This window comes from Trichoplusia ni, chromosome 15 (assembly GCF_003590095.1).
Source record: "Trichoplusia ni isolate ovarian cell line Hi5 chromosome 15, tn1, whole genome shotgun sequence".
NCBI lineage: Eukaryota > Metazoa > Arthropoda > Insecta > Lepidoptera > Noctuidae > Trichoplusia > Trichoplusia ni.
In genome coordinates this window covers 5,318,527-5,343,436 of record NC_039492.1, presented here as the reverse complement: position 1 = coordinate 5,343,436, position 24,910 = coordinate 5,318,527, and the positions used below count along the sequence as shown (strand labels likewise).

The 24,910-nt window shown below is 35.3% G+C and overlaps 1 protein-coding gene across 2 annotated transcripts in view; it reads left to right on the top strand.

Annotated features, from left to right (window-relative positions):
* The first annotated feature begins 846 nt into the window (after nucleotides 1-846).
* LOC113501201 (tyrosine-protein kinase transmembrane receptor Ror-like) overlaps nucleotides 847-24,910 on the top strand; it is a 34,456-nt gene continuing 10,392 nt past the window's right edge. Inside the window, exons 1-2 of one of the 2 annotated variants that reach the window (XM_026882269.1) lie at nucleotides 847-1,144; nucleotides 1,401-1,833. In XM_026882269.1, coding sequence (XP_026738070.1) covers nucleotides 1,756-1,833 — 78 coding nt within the window. In that variant the 5' untranslated portion in view covers nucleotides 847-1,144; nucleotides 1,401-1,755. Of the gene's footprint in view, nucleotides 1,145-1,235; nucleotides 1,834-24,910 lie in introns of those variants that run through there. The other variant, XM_026882270.1, reaches the window with a different exon arrangement.

The following is a 24,910-nucleotide window of genomic DNA, read 5'->3' as shown; positions in this document are numbered from 1 at the left end:
CTATCCGCGTATTTGACGTACATACCACTCAATCTGTGAGCTTTGCGTCAGAGCTGACATCACGAAATTTTCCACAGGCTTTCAGTTACATTGAGAAATAATAAAACCTTTTTGGGTCATGTTGATAAAATGTTTGCTACCGTGTTTCGGAAGGCACTTTGAATTGTGGGTTCTGCCTGTTATTTACACATCTTTGACAGTCGTTACGGGTAGTCAGAGGCTGGAAAATCTGACAACCAGTCTAACCAAGGGGTATCGTGTTGCCCAGGTAACTGGGTTTAGGAGGTCAGATAGGCAATCGCTCCTTGCAAAACACTCGTATTTTGCTGCATCAGGTTAGACTGAACTGCGTCTGGGAAAAGGCTAGGGTTATGAAATTGATGTTAAAGTATAAAACTTAATTGCCAAGATGAGTTCATTAAGCTCGTATAGATGTACAAATGTTTTTGCTAGAGTATCCACCACCTTCCTTTAACACTTTCGATGCAACTCTTCTACACCCGCAATAATAGAACTTTAAAATATGTCAGGCCTCTGGGCATAAGAAATGTCACTTGGATAACAAGTCAAGTGATATTTCTGCAACCGTGAAGAGGTATGGAAATTACAATAAGTCGTGTGATTTATGTCATTATTCACTGTCGCAACACGACTCGACAGGCTTGTCATTTAAACATTGTTTAAGTCTGATAAACTAAAAAAGTAACGGCATATAGCCGTTGCAACAATCAGTGAAGACGTAACTTATCGTTAACATAACTACCTAAGTAATAGTCAACGTGATATGAAGCCTGGCAACACAGACCGATAAAATTCCAAATTCAAACGATTATAATAACGATGGCTGATGTTTATGTCAAATAGCATATTAAAATTTTGCACTTAGAGCTACGGTAAGCAAATATCCATAATGTCCTATAAAATGACTTTTCAACTTATACGTTAAAAGCTTAGGTAATTTGTATTCGATGTCGATGCCAGCCGACGTTTATTACAACCTCACAGTGGAATCATTAGATGTTTGCGAACGGTGCATGCGACACTAAAGTGGTTACAGCCTACCTCACTTTCATTATGAACAATTAACATCTAAATCTGCTGATTCATTTGAATATAGGGCAATACTCCGGCAAATTATGCGAATGTAATTATAACTCTATTTACATAGCAACATAGATGCAATCGCGACTTGTAAACTTTGAGATAAGTGAATTAAAAGTTATGCCTTGCCATTTAGTGATTACGTGAAAGCAAACGTTAACCCAATGAGTTCATAATTCAAGTGAAGTCAGTGAGGATTATGATTATCACTTATGGGGTCGTTATCTTAAGTTTTAATTAGGGGTGAGTTACTAAGGGTATTGTTATCTCAGAAAGAATTTTGTTTACTTATTTTGTAGCGGGGCGAGTGGGCGGCGGCGGGACGCGGCACGACGGCGTGCGCTCGGAGGCGGGAGCGACCGCGGAGGATCCCACTTCACGTCAAGTTGGCACCGTAGCGGACGCCTCACGCGACCCGGCGCCGCTCCTACACGCACCGCGCGGGAAAATACGCGTACAGTATCTACTACACACTCTGAAAAACAGTGAAAACTGATACCCAAACCTGGATCCCATCCCACCCCCTTGGATTTCTATACGTTCAGTGTTTGTGATAATTCGAACATACAACGTTTAAAGGATGTGTGTTGGGGACACTATAGTGTTATTGAGTGAAAGTATTTTGCAGTCGTATAATAAAATGCTAGTTCAATAATGAGGGAATTTAAAGCTGGTAATATGAAGAGGAGAAATCATAGTCAGACGTCGGAAAAGCCGAAAGGAAAACGAAGGGTAAGTTTGTAGAGTCGAATGAACTCTGTTAATACCTAGAAGTACCAAGAGGCTGAATGGCTAGTTTTTTAGACCGCAATCTTTCAATGACAAGTTCTTTTTAAATTATATTTACCGGTATTGAATCAATAATCGAAAACATGTTGAAGTCTCTAACGCTGTTAGAAGATAATCGCTGCATTTTGTACATAAATATTTATTTTATAACATTCCTCAATACCAAGTCGATAATAGAACATAATTTTGACTTAGTCCTTAGTAACTACACGTACGAAATTAAACAAGATTTCGACTCGTAATTGTAATGAAACGAGCCTTCATTGAACGTCTGCACTAACTTATAGAATAAACAAATAACATAAAACAAAATATGATCGAACTTTTGCTGTTAAATGGAAGTAGCAATTTTTATTTTTATTTAAAACACGTGACTATAATACCTATAGGTATCTGAGTAAAAATAAAACCGAAAGATAACAAAACACAGTAGGTATGTGGATAAGTGCTAGTATTATCTTCAGACCACACAAGAAGATCATTATTCTGAATTAATTAACTAACGTTGATAGTTGTACAGTTTCAAGGGAAATACTCTAGTATTCGCTACAGACACTATACCTACTTTATTTCTATATACTATATATTATTTTCTTATAATAACACCACCGTCCTACTATATGCGTTCCACTGCTTGGCATACAGAAAGTCTCATCTCCTCCCATACAGGAAAAGTACGAATTTTTGATCTATCATGCTAGCTCACTGCACACTGGCGCACATCACTGCAAGTATTTAAATTTGAAGATTTTTATAGATGATGAAATATCTTCAATCAACTCAGCCTAGACAGCCAAAAGTTACTAAATATCTCTGTATTTAATAAGTTATATGACGCACATATTATAATAATGACAATGCAATAAGTTTTATGATGAAGTACATAAAGGGTTTTAATTTAAGTTGCGAAAGAATAAAATTATCTCCCTTATTTCAAGTACAATGCAGGAGTTACCGTTTGTTTATTGTTAACGTTTGGTTGACTGGACCGCAAAATGGTTTAAGATCTAACTATCTTAGTTCCTACTGATGCACCAATTCAACAAAGCGAAATACTATTAATTATTGCAATTACACTGATTTTTCAACTCCATTTACTGTTTTAAGAACTTAAAATACTAAAAACTTTAAATTCATTTTGTGTTTTTATTAATAAATTAGTAATTACGTTGAATGTATGTCTATTTATTTATTTAAACTTTTACATGATCAGTTAACAACGGCGGACATAATGCCTGAGGCATTCTCTATCTGTCAACATCTAAAATTCAAAATATGATTATGATAAAATACAATGCATTATTCTAATATGTTTGTTTCTAAAAGGCAAAGTCTAGCAAGAAGGGATGTATGCGCTCTCTCGCAGCTTTTCCACATGGTTCATTGTAAAATGGTTTTATTCATTGTTGATTTTGTTCGGTTCTTGATTCGGTCCTGAAATGATACCTGAACCAAACTAACATAGAGTGTTATCAGTCATTAGCCGTCAATAAAGTGTAGTTCCAAATTGAACCACTAATTGGCGCTAGTGTCCGGTTCCGGAGTATAAACTCAATCTCAATTTGATTGACACAGAACTCCATTCGGTCCGCAGAAGCCTATTCGCTTCATTATCAGACCACTATTTATTGTTATTGTTACTGACTAACACTGACTTTCAATCAGGTATCATGACGTTCCCATTCGACTTGCCAAACTTCTCAATATACGTATAAACGAAAAAAACACTTTTAAAAAGTATTGTATTAGCCGAAAAGAAACAGCCAGTAACTGATATTTTGATCGGACTGCACTGACAAGAGAATAGCTCTTAAATCTTAAATTAGATGATGATGATGTAATCTATTTCAGTACAAGTATCTACTTATATCTGTAGTTGAATCTGTTCTATGTAATAGGTTTTTTTCGTACACAAGGAAAATGCGTAAAACAGACAGTTTAAGGGGTGAATTAGCACCTCTTTAAGTAGTTATTTTTCGTGATTTAATGTTTGTTTCCGCGGACGACAATCAAGTCACATCCACAAGACACCCAGACTCAGAACAAACATTCGTGGATCGCATAAACGCTTTTCGTACGCGGAGATCAAACTGACCCTTACCACTCGGTTAACCGTTAAAAATATATTATTGCAGTTGTGGAAGAGAAAATACACTACATTAGATTCTTGCTCTGTCTCGCTTCCACAAGACAAGCCGCGAGGTATATCGCTTGATTTCTTTCTGTTCATGTATTTTCATGCCATAAATATATGGGAGAGAGAATAGAGTATCCAATCTCACTTTGTCACAGGAATCCGCAAGTCGGCCTTTGTAAAAGCATGACCAATCTTGGACTACGCGATGACGAGTAACAATACGGTTACATCAATCAAACAATAATGTACACATTCCGTTAAGACGGTCTACAATAACTTATAACATAATATCAAGTTGTCTCAAGAATAGAGGCTCAACATTAGATCAAAATGCCTAGTATATGAGGTCACTTATATTACTTTAAGTACAAGAAGCGTAGTGAAGTCCAAGTAATTTTTTGTTCTCTTTATTCTTAGAAATAAGAAACAAATAAAAGACAATAAAAAGTTAATAAACATAGATAAAACGAGATTTCACGTGGGAGTAATATTGAAAACAATTGACAGTCACATTCAATAATAAAATATTTTATGTTTGACACATGAACAAAATAAAAAACTTTGATAAATCGTTACAAAAATTACTGAATAATAAATTAAATCTATATTTAATAAAATATTATCTGACACTACAGCACAATGTCTTGTTAACGCACAATTTAAATAGACATACTTGTCTGTTTACCATAATATATTAATGTGACAACATATTTTAAAAACACGGGGACATGTAGCTCTCCTTACAAGCAATGTTGTGTAACAACATTGTATGGCGTGTATCTTAGTATATGGTGATACCTCGCGTCATGATGAACAAAAATACTTGGATACATTACGTTTTTCTGTAAACTTAAAGCGTGTAATATGTTAAGTTTGTTTCTTTGTTGCGTGGAGCAAGATGAAGACAACGCTCTACGTATTTTTTTTAACGGCCAGTTATTACACAATTTGAAAATAATACAATCGGTGTATGTTGAATATTCATCGTAGCTAATCGTATAGCTTTATCAGAATAGTTAGATAAATGCGTGAAACTTACGTATCTGCGGAACATGTAAAAATATGTTCACCTATTATATCTACATGAACGATAAAACATGCTTTTGTTTTGATGTTTTTTCTCACTTTCGCATTGAATCTGTAAAACAAATGCGTAAGCTCTTTCTCATTTACACGATTTTTGGATCTCTACTAGGAAACTTTCAAAATCATTGTAATTAAATAATATACATGTATACAGTAGTTATCCATGCACCCCGCTCTTTTTAGTATAAGGGCCACAATTCTGCTATTTACAATGGCCGATGAATTAATGAAATTTCTCTTAAAATGACAATTTTCGTTTTATCTTAATAATTTTTCTGCACAATAATTTCAAATTCAGTATGGGACGGTACACTCAAGGTCAATACAATTAACTTCCAATTATTGTATTGGCAAAATGCTTAAGAGAATGGGAATAATTTCAAATTTAATACAATTGCCATTCATTCATCGGCCATTGTAAAATAGCAGAATCGGGGCCCTGCACTTATCTTCTTTTGCCTCGATGACGGTCAGCGTGGAAAAATGCAGTGTGTTACCATTCTTGAGGTTCAAGCTATCCTCTTACCAAATTTATAACAATATTTAGTGTGATTTTAGTCGTGAAAGCTAACATAGGACAACCACAGTAACAACATGAATAGTTATGGACAGGGCAGTATGTTATTGTGTATCATTAAATGCCACTTGTTGACAAATAAATGAGCTAAAATATTTTATTACTAGGGAATGTTTTTGCATATATATGATAATTTCTAATGTAGAAAGTTAGTCACAGAACATTTTATACTTTTACACAGGTTCGTCTAAATGTAGACGCTCACAAGTATTAGGTATTGTCGTTGCAGGTAGTCAGAAGAAAGGAAGTCTGACAACCAGTCTGACTATGGGCTATCATGTTGCCCAAGTAACTGGGTTGAGGAGGTCAGATAAGCAGTCGCTCCTTGTAAAACTCTGGGACTTAGCTGAATCCGGTTAGACTGGAAACTTACAACATATTTGGGAAACAGCTGATGATGTGAAGAACTCCAGTGTCTCGAATCGAATTTAATGAACCGATCCTAACATCAAATTATCTATTTTCGCCAGTTTGTATAATCAACTCTTTTCTCGCCGTCGACTGATTCGGTTATTAAAGAGTATTCTGATGAAATAACTGGCTAAGCTGCAACAGCACCAGTTGATCGATCAATGGTTAAGCGACGCTTGATGCGGTCGATACTTGGATGGTATCGAAATGTTGAAAGTACTGGCCATTCCCGATTGACTTAAAATAGCTAGAATGGTTGCCATGAGAACGCGACCACTGCTCCACGGTATCCCGGCAGTAAAGGGGGTTTCTAAGGGTATCTATTTCTTGTCGCTACGAAAAAAATAACAACGAGAATTTATGAAACGCCTAGCGCTTGGATGAGAACAAAAGTCACAGCCTGGTGTATATACGCTGACAGTAGTAAGAAAATAAAATAATACAGGTCTTTCAAATATTTTTTAAAATACCTGGTAAAGTATGGTTGTTGCTATTGCACGCGGTATAATATTGAGTTCTACTCTAGCCGAGGAAAAGAATCAACTTCGCTTGCTTCAAGCTAAATCTATCACTAACATTATCATCAGCCTTGAATAACCCACAGCTGAGCATAACACATAGATAATCAGATTTACTTTCTCATACAAGATATCAAGTTGGTATTGATTGCTTTTTCCAATAAACAACTATGTTTAATTATTTGTTATTGTTTCGTGATCGCTCTACCAAAACAAACCTACTAATTGGATGTCTATTTGTGTTATTAGTAATTAAGTAAGTATAGAAGGTACAGGGGGCCTTCCATGTCAGTTATATTATGGCGTGTGTGGAAAGGAGATGCCACTCTACACCATGTATCGTGCTATCACGTTTCCACAATCATAATATAAAAGGCTTTAAGAGATAGTGGTAGAGTTTCAGTTTCCTGTTGATGAAAAGTTTCTTATTATGTCTGTTATTTCTTCAGAAGGATAGATAAGTAATAAATGTTAATACTGCTTACTATTGTACTCATAAACGGTTTGCCGTCGAGTGCATTCCGGATCTTAATAGCCAATTAAAGGATAGGATTACAATTAGATTCCATAGAGACTGGAGATAGTATCTGACTATAGCAAGAATTAATTATCGATATGAATGTTTGTAAGCATGTTTGATGTTCTTGATACTTTAAACAAATGAAATTGGAAGAATGTGGTCTTTTTTATGAAATGATGAAAGATTTTTACTTAAGGTTAAGGAAAAAAATAGCTGTTACATATAATATTTCAAGTTACGGATCGTTTTGTACAGTTATATTTTTGGTATTTATTTGTCTTTCAGTCATTTAGCTATGCATCATGCGATCGAATTATTTGAAGGCCTAGAGTGGGATATAAAAAAAAACACGTAAATAAGTACCTCATTAAACTAAAATCATTAACATAGAGCAACTTAAAACTATCCCGTACAAACAAAACAACTAATTAGACTTGTACCACAAAAATCCCACAACATAATGAGTACACAGCCAACGATAATGCTCCCATTCAAATTAAGCTAACATAAATAACAATAGTCATTCAAGTTTAGTTGAAATTACAAATAATATTATCGACCTACGACCCTTGGATTCGATAACTTAACGAATTCAGCGTTACAGTTCGCAATCGTCACATGACGTAATATTACTTCAAAGAATACCGACTCTACATCTTGCTTAATAACAATTTAAAAGCCACAACTGTTTTCATTCATTTCCTGTTCTTAACAACGTAATTAAAGATGGTTTTCAATGAATAAGTACGGTTTTAAATATCGCGGTTTGGTGGTTTTGCATAGATTTACATAAAATTTCAATTGCATGCTGTTGATTGATCGTCGCGGTACACTTACCTGCTCTAGTGCTTTAAATTCGTAGTTGAGATTAAGAAAATCGAATCGAAGTACCAGTCAAAATATGTATGATTGTTCCCTTAAGGTGTTGCCAAGATGAGTCAAAGGGTTATCAGAACACATAGACAGGCATCTAACGTCTACGTGCCTTTAATTGATGAGCTCTACAACTTAACCGAAATGCATTGCTTAGATGTTTTATTGCCGAAAAGTTCACCCACTCTTTATTCCTTTTAAATATTTTAGTTCTGTAGTACCGAATCAGCCAAACAGCGTATTTCGACTAAAATATAGAGTCTGAGATTTGAAAATAACTTGTTTGTGATATAAAGTAGTCATATAAAGTTTTTTTTTTAATGCTAATGAACCGACAATTCATACAGTACTTGCTAATGAGAGTAAATGATCCCTACTTAAGTACATTTTTCTTAAATACCAAGAAGCGCATCTGAGTGAGAGAAATTTAATATTACAGCTGGAGTATTTGCAGTCAATGAGTTGCACTTACAGTCCAGTGCATTTTAGTTGGGTACATTAACACATACGTTATATCTATTTGCATAATAAGATACTTGGCTACGCAACCTTATGTGTGAAAAGTTAATAGTTTCCAAGATTAAGTACGAGACGGACGGTGTTCCTGCTAATTAGCCTTTATACTAGATAAATGTTATTTTTTTAACAAAATGTTTAAATCATTCGTTACACTTCGTTTGCAATATAAAATACAATTATACCGGTGTAAATTGTGTTTACAAAAGCTTTTCCAAAAATGTAGTATTTATTAAAATGTAACATGAATGGATTATTTCTTCTAAAACAAATGACGTTCGGAATGACGTAGACAATAAACATGAGTTGTAGAAGTAGCAGAGGAATAAACAAAATACTTTTCTTTATTTTCAATCGACCTATAGATCGGTTTTGGAAGTCGAAAAACAGAGATCAGAGGTCAGTGATACTGGGGGCAAATATCAAAGGAGTCTTCTGATCCACAACAGGTGTCTAGGGACGTTCAAAGACTTGTTGAATACGGTTGATGAGGGATCGTTCAAAAAGTGTATACAAAGGCACAAGTGCGGAGATGAACCGATGTGCGGGCACAGTGGGCCCCAGTCGAACACGCGATGCGTCAGATCCCTATGTCCGGTGACCACGCGTCACTTTATTACCACTTGATTTATTTCGGGAACAAGTTCCTGTTCTAATATCGGATACGAATCGAAATAATCGACAACCAGCACTTTAAGGAAAGAAAATCAAACCGTGTAATCGCTAACTGCAAAGCTTATCATACGATCAATTAATTACACGGACAAGGTGGTCCGAATCGATGATCATAAACAATCGTACGACAGATCGGCATTTCTAAATTAATGGGTTTTGTAAAATACTCGGCCGATATTTATTTGCGTTGGAGAGAAGAAGTGTCCGGGTAAGATGGGCGGGCGGTGGCGGCGGAGAGCGCGCCAGATAGCGGGGTCACGTTCCCGAGATAAAACCAGAGATAACAGACGTCTTCTGTACGCGATTGTCTTTGCGCCGTGTATCGAAACGCACTCAAGTATTCGTTATTGACTACGACTTACGTCCTCCCTAACGATCTTGATAAACGGCTTAAATATGTGCTAATTACATAGATCAATGAACATATGACCGTCAATATAAACACGACACCCCGTTGCGTGGGTTTTAAGAGAGCCGTTGTTATAATAAGCGGTCTTATACGCAACGCGTCTCGAGTAACGTGAAATTGTAAATTATACAAATGTTGCCACGATATATTTTAATTATATGGCGTTATCCGCATGTTTTATAATGGTTAGCGTTGTTATGTTACAGCGTGAATAAATTTTACTGTCTACTACGATCTAAGGAGTTATCCAAACAAATACTAGTATGTAAGATGCTATAATAAGAATTTTACAATTTGTAAAGAACCACAAACTGTAAAGATTGTAGATTTTTATACAGCGTTGTGTATTGATTTCGTTTTCAGTGTGCAAAGTTCGCAATCAGATTGCAATCTTTTAACAGCTTTATTGCACGTAATTGTAGTCTATATTTTTTTATTTCTATTAAAACAAAGACGACATTATAAAGTTAACATTTTCATAGGTACCGTGCGATCAGAGTTATCGCTCCCCGTGTGAAGTTTTACATGCGAAAATATCTAATCTCCGGTTGTTAGCAGCACGGAGACCAAGGAGATTGCATAATCCGTTAATTTATCAAATAAAAGTATTTATAAGAATCGTATGTTGAGGTGTCGGGACCCGTTGTATCCCGTTTTTCAAAGAGAACGTATTGAATTATTTTGACCCTAGGTCAATGTTATTTATTGGAAGTAGAGAATACAACCTTTGAACCGAGAGAACAATATTTCCGAGATTAATGATTAGTGCATCTTGTTAATCTTTGTGTAGGAAAAGCTTGGTTTAATCTGTGGCTTTGCTTGTTTAAATTCCGATACTAATTGGCGGGCGTTGCTTTTTCATCTTCATGTGCATTGACGGTCATCGCGGACCCTGAGTCAGAGTATAAGGTCTTAAGAACCCAAACTTTGAGTACAACTCCTATAATTGGTTAGTCGACCGTAGTCAGAACAGCTGTACGCTGTTTATGGTAATTTGATTTCAGACAGAATATTGTTGAACATTCATCTAATATTTCAATTTGCTTCAACAATTTTGTTTTTTATTATAACATGTTAAACTGTTTATCATTCTTGTCGTACTAATCAGTTTATGGAGCCAATTAGGACAGAATTCCTTAGCAACATAATCCGAAAACGGAGACACCGGTAGCAAATTACAAAGATATAAATTTAACAACAACCTTAAAAAAACCTATGAATATTTCAATTTAAATTTTCCTGGTAGATATAAAATTGCAAAAGCTACGTTTTATTTAATCTAAACATGTATACATATTTTAGCGGCTGACAGTGGTCGTAAAAGCTTTTTATCACCATCATAGTATAAGGTTTTCGTAGACTTTCAACGTACGGACGGTGTGTTTAGATTTATAATAGGTATGCCGACAGCCATGTAGGGTGTTGAATCGTAATAAATCATGTCGCTAGATTGGATTGATGACGTAAAAGATACCTCTCTAATAAATCTTGACGCGAGGTGTCGTCGTGTGTACCGTCATTAAAATTCTGAATCTGACATACATTTTTGTTTGATAATGTTTTCATTATAAGCTGTACATTGTGTGCTTTTGGATTTTATCATTAATAAACCTTATTTTTTGAAATAAATTGTAGATAAACTCACCTAGTCACATTACATGGTATGTTTTCAGAAGCTCGCATTAGCCTTTGCACAATTCTTATGCGGAAGAATGAAATACGACGCAAACGTCAGAAAATCAATAAATGTAATCATCTTCAATGTTGCCTTGGATACCCATGTACTGTTTTCGTTTCTTCTTACTATAGAGATTAGATTACTATAGCCAATTAGAAGATATCACAACAAAATAACCTCAAAACATAACGCATAAACAAAAGACTCGCAACATCACGAGAAAAATTGCAAATATTCTATACGTAATTAAGTTTATTGCTTAACTTAATTAAGCAAATGGCATTTCGTCTGCAATTATTGAATTGCTATTGCAACTTCGTCGCAAGTAACGACTATATTGCACCCGTGAATACAGCGTTTACGATTGACGACGTTTTGTTGCATGAACAGCCATAAAATAATTGAATAACACTTTAAAAGGCTTTAAATTTATTAGAAAATCAAAATTTACCTCTTAAACATAATCTTCTTAATTAATTTGAGAAAATCTCTAGGTACTAACTTGGGAAATCTTAATACTTAACTTAATACATATCTACTTTTCACCAGGAACATTTTTACAGTTTTAAACGGGAAGAGTCGTGTGCTCAGCAATTGTATTGAAATGTTATATCTCTATTAACCAACAAAGCGTTTTTGCGATAGTTTTTACAAAATAAGAGGAGATAATTAGGCATTTTTGCCCCAGGAGTTTTCCTTAAAAAGGTTTTCGTCGTAAAAATCTTTTGATGGACTTCAGTTTTCTCGAGACTTAACTACTAATTTTCTAAGATTTCAGATTGTAGAAGAAGAAATTTTTGCCTCAATAAATTAGAACGAAAGCTGTTGTTCTGAACTATTCTTAAATCTCACTTTAAGAGTATCTAAAGGTACGCCGTTGGCATTAATTTTTTTATCTTCCTTAAAATTGTCGAAAAGGTTTCGTTCGATTCCAAAGAACTTACGTTACGATGTTTAGTTTTGCGCTTTCCCAGTAGAAGGCTTTGGGTAAGACAGGTGAACGAAAATGCGAAATGAATAATACCGAGGAAATATATCCTGGAAAAATACCGATATACCGACAACTTTGCAAGGAAAATATCATTAAAAAGACATATCATAAAACTGGGTAAGAAATAAAATAAATAAAACAATGAACAGAAATGAAATAAAAATATTGAAGAAAAGTAACCCCTTTATTTCCATTCTTGTGGTCCTTGTCTTGTTAAGCGACTTCCGTGACATTAGATAGAAGAATTCTTTCGTTTTTAAGAAAGGTATTTAGTACCTTAATGCCTATAAAATATCAATATGGCATTAATTTTACACTCAATGCAATCTCTTGGTCGGTAGCGACACGGCACCGGCTAAAGGCTCGACAAGTTTTGCTCACAATGTAGCGAAAAAAAACTTGCTTTTACATATTTGTTTGAGGGCCTACTCCAACGTCTTAAAGTTTATAACACAGATGTCGAAGGGAGAGAGCACGCTATAAGTCGTAGGTTGTCTCTCTTTCACAAAGGCAGTAACACTAAGCTATAGTAGTAAAACTTTGAGTCTTATATTGAAAAGGGAATTGCGACTTGCCTCCAAAGGTAACTAGTTTCTCTATAAGACAAAAAATCGTGTCAAATAACCTTTAAACGCCAAGAAATCATTTGATCCAGTCAAGACAAACCATTTTTAGGTATCATTAAAACTTTATTAAATACTACAGAACTGCTTTATAACTGAAGCTAGTTGCAAAGGAAATGGTTGTTTGATAAACGACAACTAATAAGGCTCAAGATTTCTAATTTTGATGTGAGTTATATATATCACAAAATAAATGTGTACTTTTAGCTAAATACGGTTGATTGAGTCATTAAGTTGCGTTGATAGGCGATAGTCGTTAAAAGCAGTAAATTTGTTGATCATAATGTTCAAGTTAGTAATCGGACAAATACTGTAATGTAGTGAAATTAGATTTTCCAAAGCCGGAAGGTTTACTATCACTTAATGGAGATCTATTCGGGGTGTGGGAGCAAGATGGAACGTAGAGCTACGTAGAGCGCTGTCTCTCCTCCACCGTTTTCTTCTATCGGAAGGTAATGGCAGCCAAAAAGGTTTCGTACAGCCTGTGTTAGTCGACTGTAGCTCTAAAGCGACCTCTGATAAGATAGGAATAATGATATAAAGGTCAACATTGAGATCCAAGAATGTTACGAGGTAAATGTTGCATTCAATTTCATTTCGAAGAAAAAGACATCCAAAAAGTGCCTTGAGTTTAAATTTCGTGGTTTTTGCAACAGAGGTTTTGAGAAATTAAGTTCGACAGTAGAAAATTTTATTTGATATATTTTTAATCAGTTTTAAAATTTAAGATTGAGCAACGGGCCACATTGCGGAACCCGGGAAGGTGATTTGCAATGTAGGTATGTCACCCGGAAAGCAAAAAAAAATATACATTAAAAACAAGTTTGCGATTATTTATTTATTTATGCGGCGCACGTACCGTGATCACTTGTCGTTTAAGACCGTAAAATTATAACGATCTTTAACGATAATTGTGGACATAAAATAAATTTATTTATGCTTCAGTTTGCCCATTAATTTGCAAAAGTACTTAACAAACAAAACGCATTAAAAGTGCTGGGAGTGATTTCCGACGTTTAATATTTACTAGGGCCATAACATTTTGTCTAAGGCGTATTGACACATGATAATGAATTGTTAAACAAACTCTACGCACATATATTTGTTCTATTGTCATTGCGTATCAATTTGACAGGGAATATAGCTTTCTAATAGGTACGAAATGCATTCACAATCGATTGTTCTTTAGCAGTGTTGATGAACGCACCTCAGAAGCTTAAGTAGTAATTAATAACAGAAAACAGGATTTGTTTAGGAGGAGACGATACCTAGTTGAACCCAGCGCAGTAAGAGTGCTAAAGGACCGCTGTACACAGGCGTCCTGGGTGTGTTAGTTAGAAGCCTAATTTGATATCAGTGACAAATAATTAATTTGACGCTTGTCATTGTACGATATAGGTACTTATTCAGTATAAAGGGAGAAGATTAAAACGTCAGTTTTAATTCACTGTTAATTATCGATCAAACTAGTAATACGCAGCCATTTAACAACATGCAGACATTAAAGAAGGTGCGACTGGCAGTCATTTAAAATCTTAATAGCTAAATTGTACTCAGCTATATTTTTCTGTATTTGGTTCTTAGTTCCTTACCTTTTTTCTGTCTAAGTAGCACGAGATAGCTGTAAATGGCTTACATGAATAAAACAACTGTTAACGTTAGTTCCTTATCAGGGATTACGCTAAGCAATTAAAGTGCCACACGGGTGCAGCACATCACTAGGGTCTTGTAAACAGATTAGACGTGTTTACTAAAACCTACGTGCTGGTGGTCTGAGGAAATTAAAAAAAAGTTTTCATTAAAAAAGGCTCTTTCCTGGCTTCTTTTGGTTGAACCTAAATGACATAAGTTGTATATTTACTAACATTTTAATTTACACGATATTTATTTGTTTATCAAATATACATACTTACAATACGATTATACTGCAGCCAAAAATATTTAGATGGATGACCGTAGAGTACGAGAAAACTCCGACGACACTCGTAAGAAATTTAGAAAATAAGAAAATAATTATTGTCATTAAAATAATATTCTCAGTTGCGATCTGAAAGTCGCCTCCAACGCAATTTGTAAAGGGCCAGGCAGAAACCGAAATGTAGAGCTTTAAACGATTTATCATGTTCTTCTTTTTTCAAAAACTTTATGAAGACAATATGGTTCACAAAAATAAAACTACAATTTTACTGTCACCGTCGTTTCATTCAGATGTCGTACAATAAATAAAATTGTATTCGGGCTCGTTCCTCGAAATGTTACCACCTTATACCGCCCACTCTCTTCGAATCATTTCAATTACGAACAAGATTATATTTTCGAGTAAATCCATTGTTCTTTTGTCATTCAAGGTGATATATTACAAAATAGTTTCATCAAGAACTCCTTTTTAAACACATATAAATATAAAAATAAAAGAAAGCCGTATGACTTGATCTTGTACGAAACAAGAGCTTTCTAATTTAGCAACGCTACGTTGTTACATTTAAATGTATAGAAGTGGATAAAAACCCCTTAAATATAAATAAAAATTACAAAAAAAAAAACTATAGAGCTAGTGTTCTTGTATTGTAAGTCAGTGTCATTTACTTTATAAAATTAAACGCCATCTGGAGATAGGTTTTGTACAACAGGACGGACTAAATGGTTAGAAGTCAGGGCCCCGATTCTGCTATTTTGCAATGGCCGACGAATGAATGGCATTTGGATTAAATTTGAAATTGTTCCTATTCCCTTAAGCATTTTGCCAATACAATAATTGGAAGTTAATTGTATTGACCTTGAGTGTACGATCCCGTACTGAATTTACAATTACCTATTGTGTAGAAAAATGTTTAAGAGAAAACGAAAAATTACATTTTAAGCCAAATTTCATTTATTCATCGGCCGTTGTAAATAGCAGAATTGGGGCCCTGGAAAGTGGAAGCGATTTGCGCTATAAAGCGTAGAAAGACGTCCTCAGTTCATGTTACCGTGAAGGTCTATGTAAGCAGTTTGTAAACAGATTCATAAAAAGAAACAAAACAATTATTTCTGAATTGAAAAGCTAAGCAATTATTGTAAGTCGCCAGTATTTGTTGTGATTATAGCTTTAGCGGTTAAAGTCAAGAAAACTTTTTAGTATTCGTACGTTGTTGTTTATTGACATTAAATATTTTTCTCTCGCCGAGTCAACGTTAAGGCAAAGTTCATGATGGGTAAATACTATTAAATTTACCGTTTTCGTACTTTTAATAGTTACCTTTAACCTGTCCTAGATGTGACAACTGAACGAGGAAATATCTAGCCATGTTTTACTATAATGAAAAATACAATGTACCTAACTCTGGAACGTACTATTACAGCGCTCTTACCAACTACCATCTACGACTTACAATTTCTACTAGATAATCGATCAAATCCGTAGTAGAGACATTTTTGGGTAAAGGTCTCCCCAAATCTAAGAAGATTTCTCTATCCTGAGCCACATGGAATCAGCCCACGCGGTATGCTTTTAGATCTCTTCCTATTCCGGCTACGGTGGCGCCGTACGAGTAAATCCACTAACTCCACTAACCCTTTTTTTGTTAAGGCTGGGGAATACTCATGGACACCCACTCCCTTGAGGAAGGAAATGGGTAGTGTCAGGCTTTTACTGACTAAACCTGAACCGCCGTGCTACGTCATCCGCGTTTTTATTTCGGTGTATGGCAATGCGCTGCAATCCTTCATACACCGACCGCGCTTGATATACCCTGCCCAATCAACTGTAAACCTGGCAGCCTTTTAAGCAACCTTCATTATAAACCGCAATTAATTAAAGCATAGACATAAAATTATAAGTGCCTCCTGCCCACTTGCACGTCATGTCCCGAGACTATTTCGACACAAACCAATAAAATATAAACGGCAGATAATGTAAATAACAATCATTAATTACTGGTTCCTAACTAACGTAGACAGGGGGACAGTGGCAAAACTTTGTGTATTAATTATTTCAACACTATCGTTGAAACTATACATCGAGTAAGGGGAGTCCTAAGGATCAACACAGTTAAAGAAGTTAAAGTTAGTGTGCGAGCGAGATGGCGCTCTACTTCATTTAGAGTTCCGTCTCGCTTTCTTCAGGAGGTGGTGGTAGTTGAGTGATGTCACTCGGGCACAACTTAAAGCTATATAATTTAAGGGAATTAAACTGTGAACATGGATAAAGGCTAGTCGGGTTTTCTATTTTTGATATAAAGTGCTTAGAAGAAGAGCATCAGTTATCAAAAGAAGACAACTGATGCTCTTCAGACAATCAGTTCGTGAATAATATAATATATTTTTCCACTCTTATCTAAAATCTAACTTTTCCATATCCGGATTAAATAGGAATTAGTTGCATAGGACAGATTTCATAACTTTTGTTATATAATATGGAAATATTAAATGGAAGTGTCTAAACCGACAAGTATTTACTATCACAATGATGAAATAGTTGCCTGCACATCCTCTTTATAAATAGTCAAGTGCTCGTGACTCGTGACACTGAGGGATCAATAAAAAAAAACTATTCGTTTTTTATTTTTAGGAACGTGTCACACCAGCATCAGAAATACATAATCTGTGCAAGTGTCACGGTTCTTGAGATACAACTTGGTGAAAAACGGACAGATAGTGATCCATCAGTAACAGGGTTCTATAAAACAAAAATCCTCTTTTAAATCTATTTAAAGTTGTAGACCATGAAGGCAGATTAATAACTTAAATGTTAAAGATACAGGAAACGGGAAAAATTTAATATTTATGCTGGGTCATAAAAATCAATCGGTTCTCATAAGCTAAGGCTTTATTTATCATGACTAAGGTAAATGAAATAGGCGTGTTGAAAAAAAATACAGTGTAAATATAAAACACAACAAAGTTACTTATATTAAATTATTAAAAATGCTTAAACAATATTACTTAGTAACTGATATCAAAGTCACGTAAAGGTTACAATCACAAAAATAGAATCATGTGATAAAAGTAATACCTAATGAAACTTTACATAATGGATATGGAAATTTAAACCTCAATTGTAAAAATGCCTAAAAAGACTTCGACTCTCTACATGACAATAAACTTTTTATTATAATGCCTGCCTTCATTCCTGATTCAGCCCTTTAGCCAAGTAAGATTTACACAATTGTTAGCGGCCATAGCAACCGCTAAAATCTATACTCTATACTAATATAAAAAGCTGAAAAGTTTTTTTGTTTGTTGGTTCAAATTGAAAAAATCTGTTTTGTGTTCAATAGTTCATTCATCGAGGAAGGTTTTAGGCTATAAACCATCACGCTGCGACTGACAGGAGCAAAGATACAATGGATAATGTGAAAAAAAAACAGGGTAGATATTAATCATAACTTATATCTTCTAACCACGCGGACGAAGTCGCGGGCAACAGCTAGTGTATGGATGTGACATTTCGTTTCGATAAGTCACGTAACTTTGGCTTGTCATTTTCATAGTTTTCTGAGGGTTATGAAGCGGAATCATTTGTGTTTTGTTTTACAATTGACTTATAGGTAAAGTAATTTTCTAAATTCAAATCCAAGTTAATTTAAATTTCTTTTTTATGTAGCCTGCGGTAAACATTGATGAGTTTTAAGTTACAATATATCTAAAGAATGTCGTCCGTCTACAAGAACGTTAAAAGATGATGCAAAAGCGACTTCATGTACCTGATTGTACTCTTACATTTTATAACTTCTTACATCAAATTCCATACGTACTCAACCCAATACAAACTTGACAGTTGAATGACTACGATAATTAATTTAGTACTTAATTAAATTAACTTCGCAACTCCAACTAACTAAAATAATAAGCATTGATGGAATTCTCAGGATTTATTACTAAGCGAATAAAATTTTGTTTTGTAACGAAACGATCAAGGAGTCGTAAAGAGCTGTGTTGAGAAAATTAAAAACACGAGTTTTTCAAGCGTAATTCTCAATAGATAAACCGATACCGCACTTGTTTTTTGTATTCGATAAATAATAGTGAAATAATCAATAACAAATATACTATCGTACACTCTAAAACGTACTCAATGTTTTCGAGAAGATTCCACAGAATGCTCAGTAGACTTGAAAATGGAGAATAATTTTCCAGAGAGTGGATTTTTCGTATCGCGCAAAAATAGCAAATATCGACGTCGGCGTTAAGTGCTAGACGACAGTCGAATAAACAGAGCGGCCAGCTCAAGGGCGCTCGTTTTTGTAACCAGTGCTTGTAGCCCACGCGGATAGTACGGTGAGTCGTCCATGCCGCCCCGCTAGCGCCCCTGCCGACACTCCGGCTGTCCGGCTGCCCGTGCCTCACCAAAATGCCATTGAGTAACCTATAAAGTTCTGCAATACCGACATTTTATGTTCAGAATGATCGAACACAAACTATCTTACGACCGTAGCATCTGCTCTCCTTAATCCAGAACGAATAATGTGTTAACGCACAATACATGATATACGCTTCAATATTACAGATAATATTTACTTAAGATTAATACGATCCATTTTTTTCGAGATTGCCCTGTTTTTTATGAGCAGAATAACGAAGCGATTACTATTAGAATAACCCACACTAAATTGAATCTATATAATCGAATACCATCTTTCCGTTCACGTAAAAAATTACGTTCAAGTAATCAATCAAGCGGATTTAGTAGAGATTGAAACCCGCTTTCTAATATAAATCGTTTTATGAAATTACAGCTTATTGGAAAGTCAAGTTACTCCTATAACATCAACTTAATTACCAATTTAGGTTCAGAATGGATGCAGATCTAAGAAACTTAATAGTAACATGATCTTGATTGTAATTAGTTATTCCAAGTAAGTTAATGTTGTTACACAAACAAATATATTATTAACTCTTTAGAAATCGATCTCGATTTTATTTATAAGTTGCGACCGATACAGATTTAAATATGTACGCTCTGGAATTCCCAGTGGTTTACATGCGTAATGAAGAGATTGACCGAACTCCTGAAGTTCAAGTTTACCAACTACCAGTTCTATAAATCTGTTTCAAGAATGTTATAGTTCAGAAAAGCTAGCATCATTGTTATAAGTAAGTATATCGGTAAATTGAAGTTTGGAAAGTTGTGTATAGTTTCATAAATCGTCATCTCGACAAGGTCACGGAAAAATTGCACGCCAAGTCTGGAGCAGACAAAACTGAGTGGTTTATGTTACAAACAAAAGCTGCACGCCAACAGGTGCGTCGATACACAAAATAGAGCATTGCGTAAACGAGTCATGCAACATTAGAGCACGGTGCAACGTCTAATTAAAGGATCATTGTTCGTAGAATGTGGGTCGGGCCGGGTCTTGCAACTGGGACGTAGTTCCGAACGCACCGTGGCCAACAATTCGCGTGCCCCAAATGCACATTTCCGCATTAAGGCCCCGTGACACTGGCTGTGTGTGACAGGTGACAACGACCGACGATCGCAGTTTCACATTGTGATCTGTAACTATTAGTCATTGCGTTGGTAAGGGAAATGGTACTGTTGCCGGTGTTTAGGTGATGTTAAGGTCTCTCAGAAAAAGAATTTCAATGTCTTAGGAGTTTTTGAAGATGACCATTGCTTTCTTCTTCAATTCAAGGTAGCTTACATTATTTTTGAGTAAAGAAAATCCTTTGTTTTCATTTTTTTTGTATGTTTTTTTGCTGACGGCATAACGCAAGACTCTTGGAAACTGGCCTTAGATATGGCATTTGATATCGAGACATTGACATTTTTCTTCTAAATGAGACGCGATTGTCGATTGAATTCCTGTGCATCCTCTCGCCTCAACGCTTTCACTCGAATGGCGTGAAAGCAAAACCCTTATAAGTGCGAACACACATTCACACATACACATTCGTGTAATTTTCTCCTCATACGAGCGTCCATTGCTATTGAATTACCTTTTCGCTGATTTACGATGGCTCATTACTGTATATTGCAGGTATTACACATTATATGCACTATCATTACTGGAATGGTTTTCCAAGTACTGATAGATCTGTCAGTCTATTTTAGATACGCTTGACCTACCTTTGATTAGGTGTACCGCTTACATTACGATAGAATAAACAAACCTACCGAAAATTGAGAACAGTACTAAACACTAAAACACTGCCTAATTACATTGTTTTATTGCATCTGCTTCTGGTTTAAAAGTACCATTAAAATGCTTAAACAGTGTTACAATTGTAAATCGAATCGCAATTGAATAAATTTGTAAATTTTGTGGATGTTATCAAAGTAGTTTTGTTCGGTACATCAAAGTCAGTTCCGACCTTCGCGGAAGATTTAATAAAAATAAACACAGGATTGAGGGCTTACGGGCTGATGGTGTCATAAAAAGTGTTCTTTTTGACACCAATCTGGTGTTTATTATTTAGGACAAATGTGACCCGCCGGCCGTAACCCGACACCGCGCCGTCTGTCGACCGACACCACTCGTCTTGTTTGATCTACTGAGAGCTTTTTAAACTTTTTATGTCATAGTTTAGTGCGTTTTAGGCGCCTTTATTGCTGAGTAAACATTTCAGGATTATACGTCGCAGCCGCAGCACGAGCTTAATGAACTTTTACATTTCGTCACTTTCAGCCGCGCCTGTGTCCATACGTACCGTATAGACACGTATGTCTATAAGTAGGCACTTACAGACATAGAACTAGTTGGAATTGTATTAGTATCGCTATTTGTTAATATTATTCCCCGAACAGCCTAAGATTATTTTGACAACATCCGAGTACATTGCGCAACGCCCATGAACACTCTAAATAAAAATTATCCTTGGAATTTTTCGAATGTAATCAGAATCTGTTGAAAGTTATAATAACACAAATAAATATTAAGCTTTGTTTTCGTTTATATCTGGTAATGCGTTCATTGATATGTTGTTGATGTTTCAGGAAGAGTCTTGTTTTGTTAAAAAGCACCGTCTAAGCGGTGAAGAGGCCGCAGCCCGCCCGACACATTAGGAAAATAGACAGACCGATTGTAGACATCGGATTTGGTTATGCACGAGTACATGCGCCGTCGTGTACCTTCCTACGCGCACTTAAAAATTTAGATTTATGATTGACGCAAAAATATTGTACGTAGGTTTGTTGCTACATAATACAAATTTGTTGCTAACATGCTTAGTGTTGCGGGAAACTAATTTGATATCATTTATAATTAAAACATTAACTTATAGCTTATAACGTTTAATTCAATTATTGATAACTTATTCAATTACAAATTAGTTAACATGCGTGTTGTGACTGCTAATATTAATTAATGTGTTTAGTAATCACTTAAGAAAATATTTATAATGTCGATGTAATAAACACAATGAGATTTAATGATTCCCAACCGAAATGGTTCAGTTTCGTGGAGTGCCGGCCGACGTTAAGCGGTCGGATTTTTAAATAAACATTTTTAATGATCGCGTGCGCTTGCGCCGCCAGGTGTACGCAGACGGTGCGTCTTCTCCTCCCCTAGTGTACTACTTCTTTTGTTCCAAAAACAGTAACCCATTTATTTTGAAAAGGCTTGATTTTTGGAAACCGACAAATCATTTTAGTAAACAAATTCTTAGAATACAACTTTTGATGCTAGGTAACACCTACCATTGCTAAGCAGCTCACCAATGGAAAAGTTTACGTAGACGAGGAAATTGAATATTTCCACCCCAATGAGGAAAAGGGGCCATTTAATTGTAACAAAGCGATTTCCCGTCGTAAACAATAAAAAAAAAAACGGAAGACGATTCCCGTCAATAGCTAATTAATTGATCTAAAGTGAACCAAAAATTCGATTCCACTAAAGTGTTTGTGATAGACCAAGCGTAGTCCGGTAATTGTTTTATTTCCTTTATATTTATTTATAGTAAGATCCTTCCTCTTCCGACAGCTGTGGAACAACAACTGCGACTATTTCTAGAATGATTAAACATCCTACTCGTTGCGTGTCACTGAAATTAGATAAACGGACGATGATATAAGTATGTTCTCATACCCATGCTTTATTTGTTCATTTCTTCGTAATGTGGTAAAGCTTTGATTGGATGGTTCTGTGAGTCTTAGTAGAAGCGACTATAGACTGAAACAATTTTGTAAAGGCAAAACAAAAAAGAAATAGATCACCTCATGTAATAGATATCTATTTTGCTTTCTGATGTGGTTCGAGCTTTAATTTAATTGTAGTATATTATTAGTGTTCAAATTTGGAAGATATAAGAATAGAACAGATATTTATTTAGAAGAATATTTCTACTATAAGCGTTAGATAATAAATAAATAAAAGAAGGTCGAAGGAAAGGTACTTTATTCCAGTAATTTCTTGATGAAAGTAGAAAGCTTCTAGAAGAGGCAAAATTGTGAATTTAGTTTAATTTAATATAATATTTTAGTAAAGGTTAAAAGGAATAGGTAAATAAAAACTCAGTCCTCTAGACGGGGCAAGTTCACCGATGACATAGACTATATGTCATCGGTGAGGATTTTGTTTCAAAGAACTAATTTGTGTTCAATATTGGATTTGCTGATATTAAACGAGACGTTTGAAGGACAATATTTGTTTACTAAGAGAATTTAACTCCTATTCGAATGTAATAAAACACTGGGTAGCTCTACTTTTTAGTGGGATACACAGCAGCTCGATCACTGGTTAAGCTTCACTTGATACGGTCGGTCCTTGGATGGAGTCCATGCTGTTATTAATACATCGGTGACGGTTGTTACGGTAAGTTAGGATGCTAGAAAGTCTGACAACCAGTCTGACTAAGGGGTATCGTGTTGTCCAAGTAACTGGGTTGAGGAGATCAGATAGGCAGTCGCTCTTTGTATAGCACTAGTGCTTAGCTGCATCAGGTAGGAAGGAAGGAAGCCGACATCAAAAAAGTTCGGAAATAGGCTAGGATGATGATAATGATTCAAGTTTTTTTTTATCAACAACTAATCTGTTTGACCGATTTGGCTAATTGTAATTCGGAAACCTTTCAAAAATCAGAAGAAGGCTACGCGAAAAGACCTTTGTAATGATATTGTTTATACAAATATCTAAAGGAAGATGAACTCGGTTGTTAATCGCCGCGGGCAGAGGTGTACTTCTGCACACCCACCTTGTGCCAGACCAGACATTTCAAATCTTATACGTTGAAGTTTAAATGTAGGGGCGGGACTATTCACATTTATCTATCGGACACAATTCAGAATTAGTTTGTGCTTATTGAACCTTTGTTTTCACAAGTAAACAACAATAAGGTGTATGATTGCCACCTACTTCCACTGTGGGTGTCAGGGTAAATACAGAATTAATTAAAACCGGTTAATTAACTCTGATTTTTAGATTAAAATCTATGACACTCTTTTTGATTTTAGTGATTTTATTTATTACTTTATTTATATTTCTTAATTTACAGTTGTCTAGAGCATCAACGACAGGCATCCGAAAAGTTAATTCATAAAATATTTAATGTCTAAGCTAACAAAGTAAGGATTGATAATAGCTACCTAAAATTGTTTCAAAACAGCTTTCCAATAATTACTATTTTACTACAACATTTTAAACAAAAGTTTACGTTGAAATATTTAAGTAAAATCGAATGAAAATCATTGACCAAACAGTTCAAACACCAACATTTTTCTCCGACAATTTATTTACAAGAAAAAATATAAATCATTTACAAATGTACAATAGTTCTAATTCCATATATTCGAGCGCGCCTACATAGAATTTGTACGTAGGTGTGGGTGATGTAAGAAGTTAACAATAGTGTTTGTAATTTGTTGTATTGTTTTGCCATCAGGACGGGACGAGTCGAGCGTGGCTCTAAGCTACGGCTTGTCCGGTTATTTATAGGTACCGTAATCTATCAACGAAACTGTCACGTGGGTGCTTGGTCCGCTAACAAACCAATAGTTGTCCGAAGCGGGGAACAGAAGAACTACTAATCACTGATTACTGTAGCCTGATTTGCTATTAGTAGTAGCAAATCAGGGATCTAATTGATGTAATG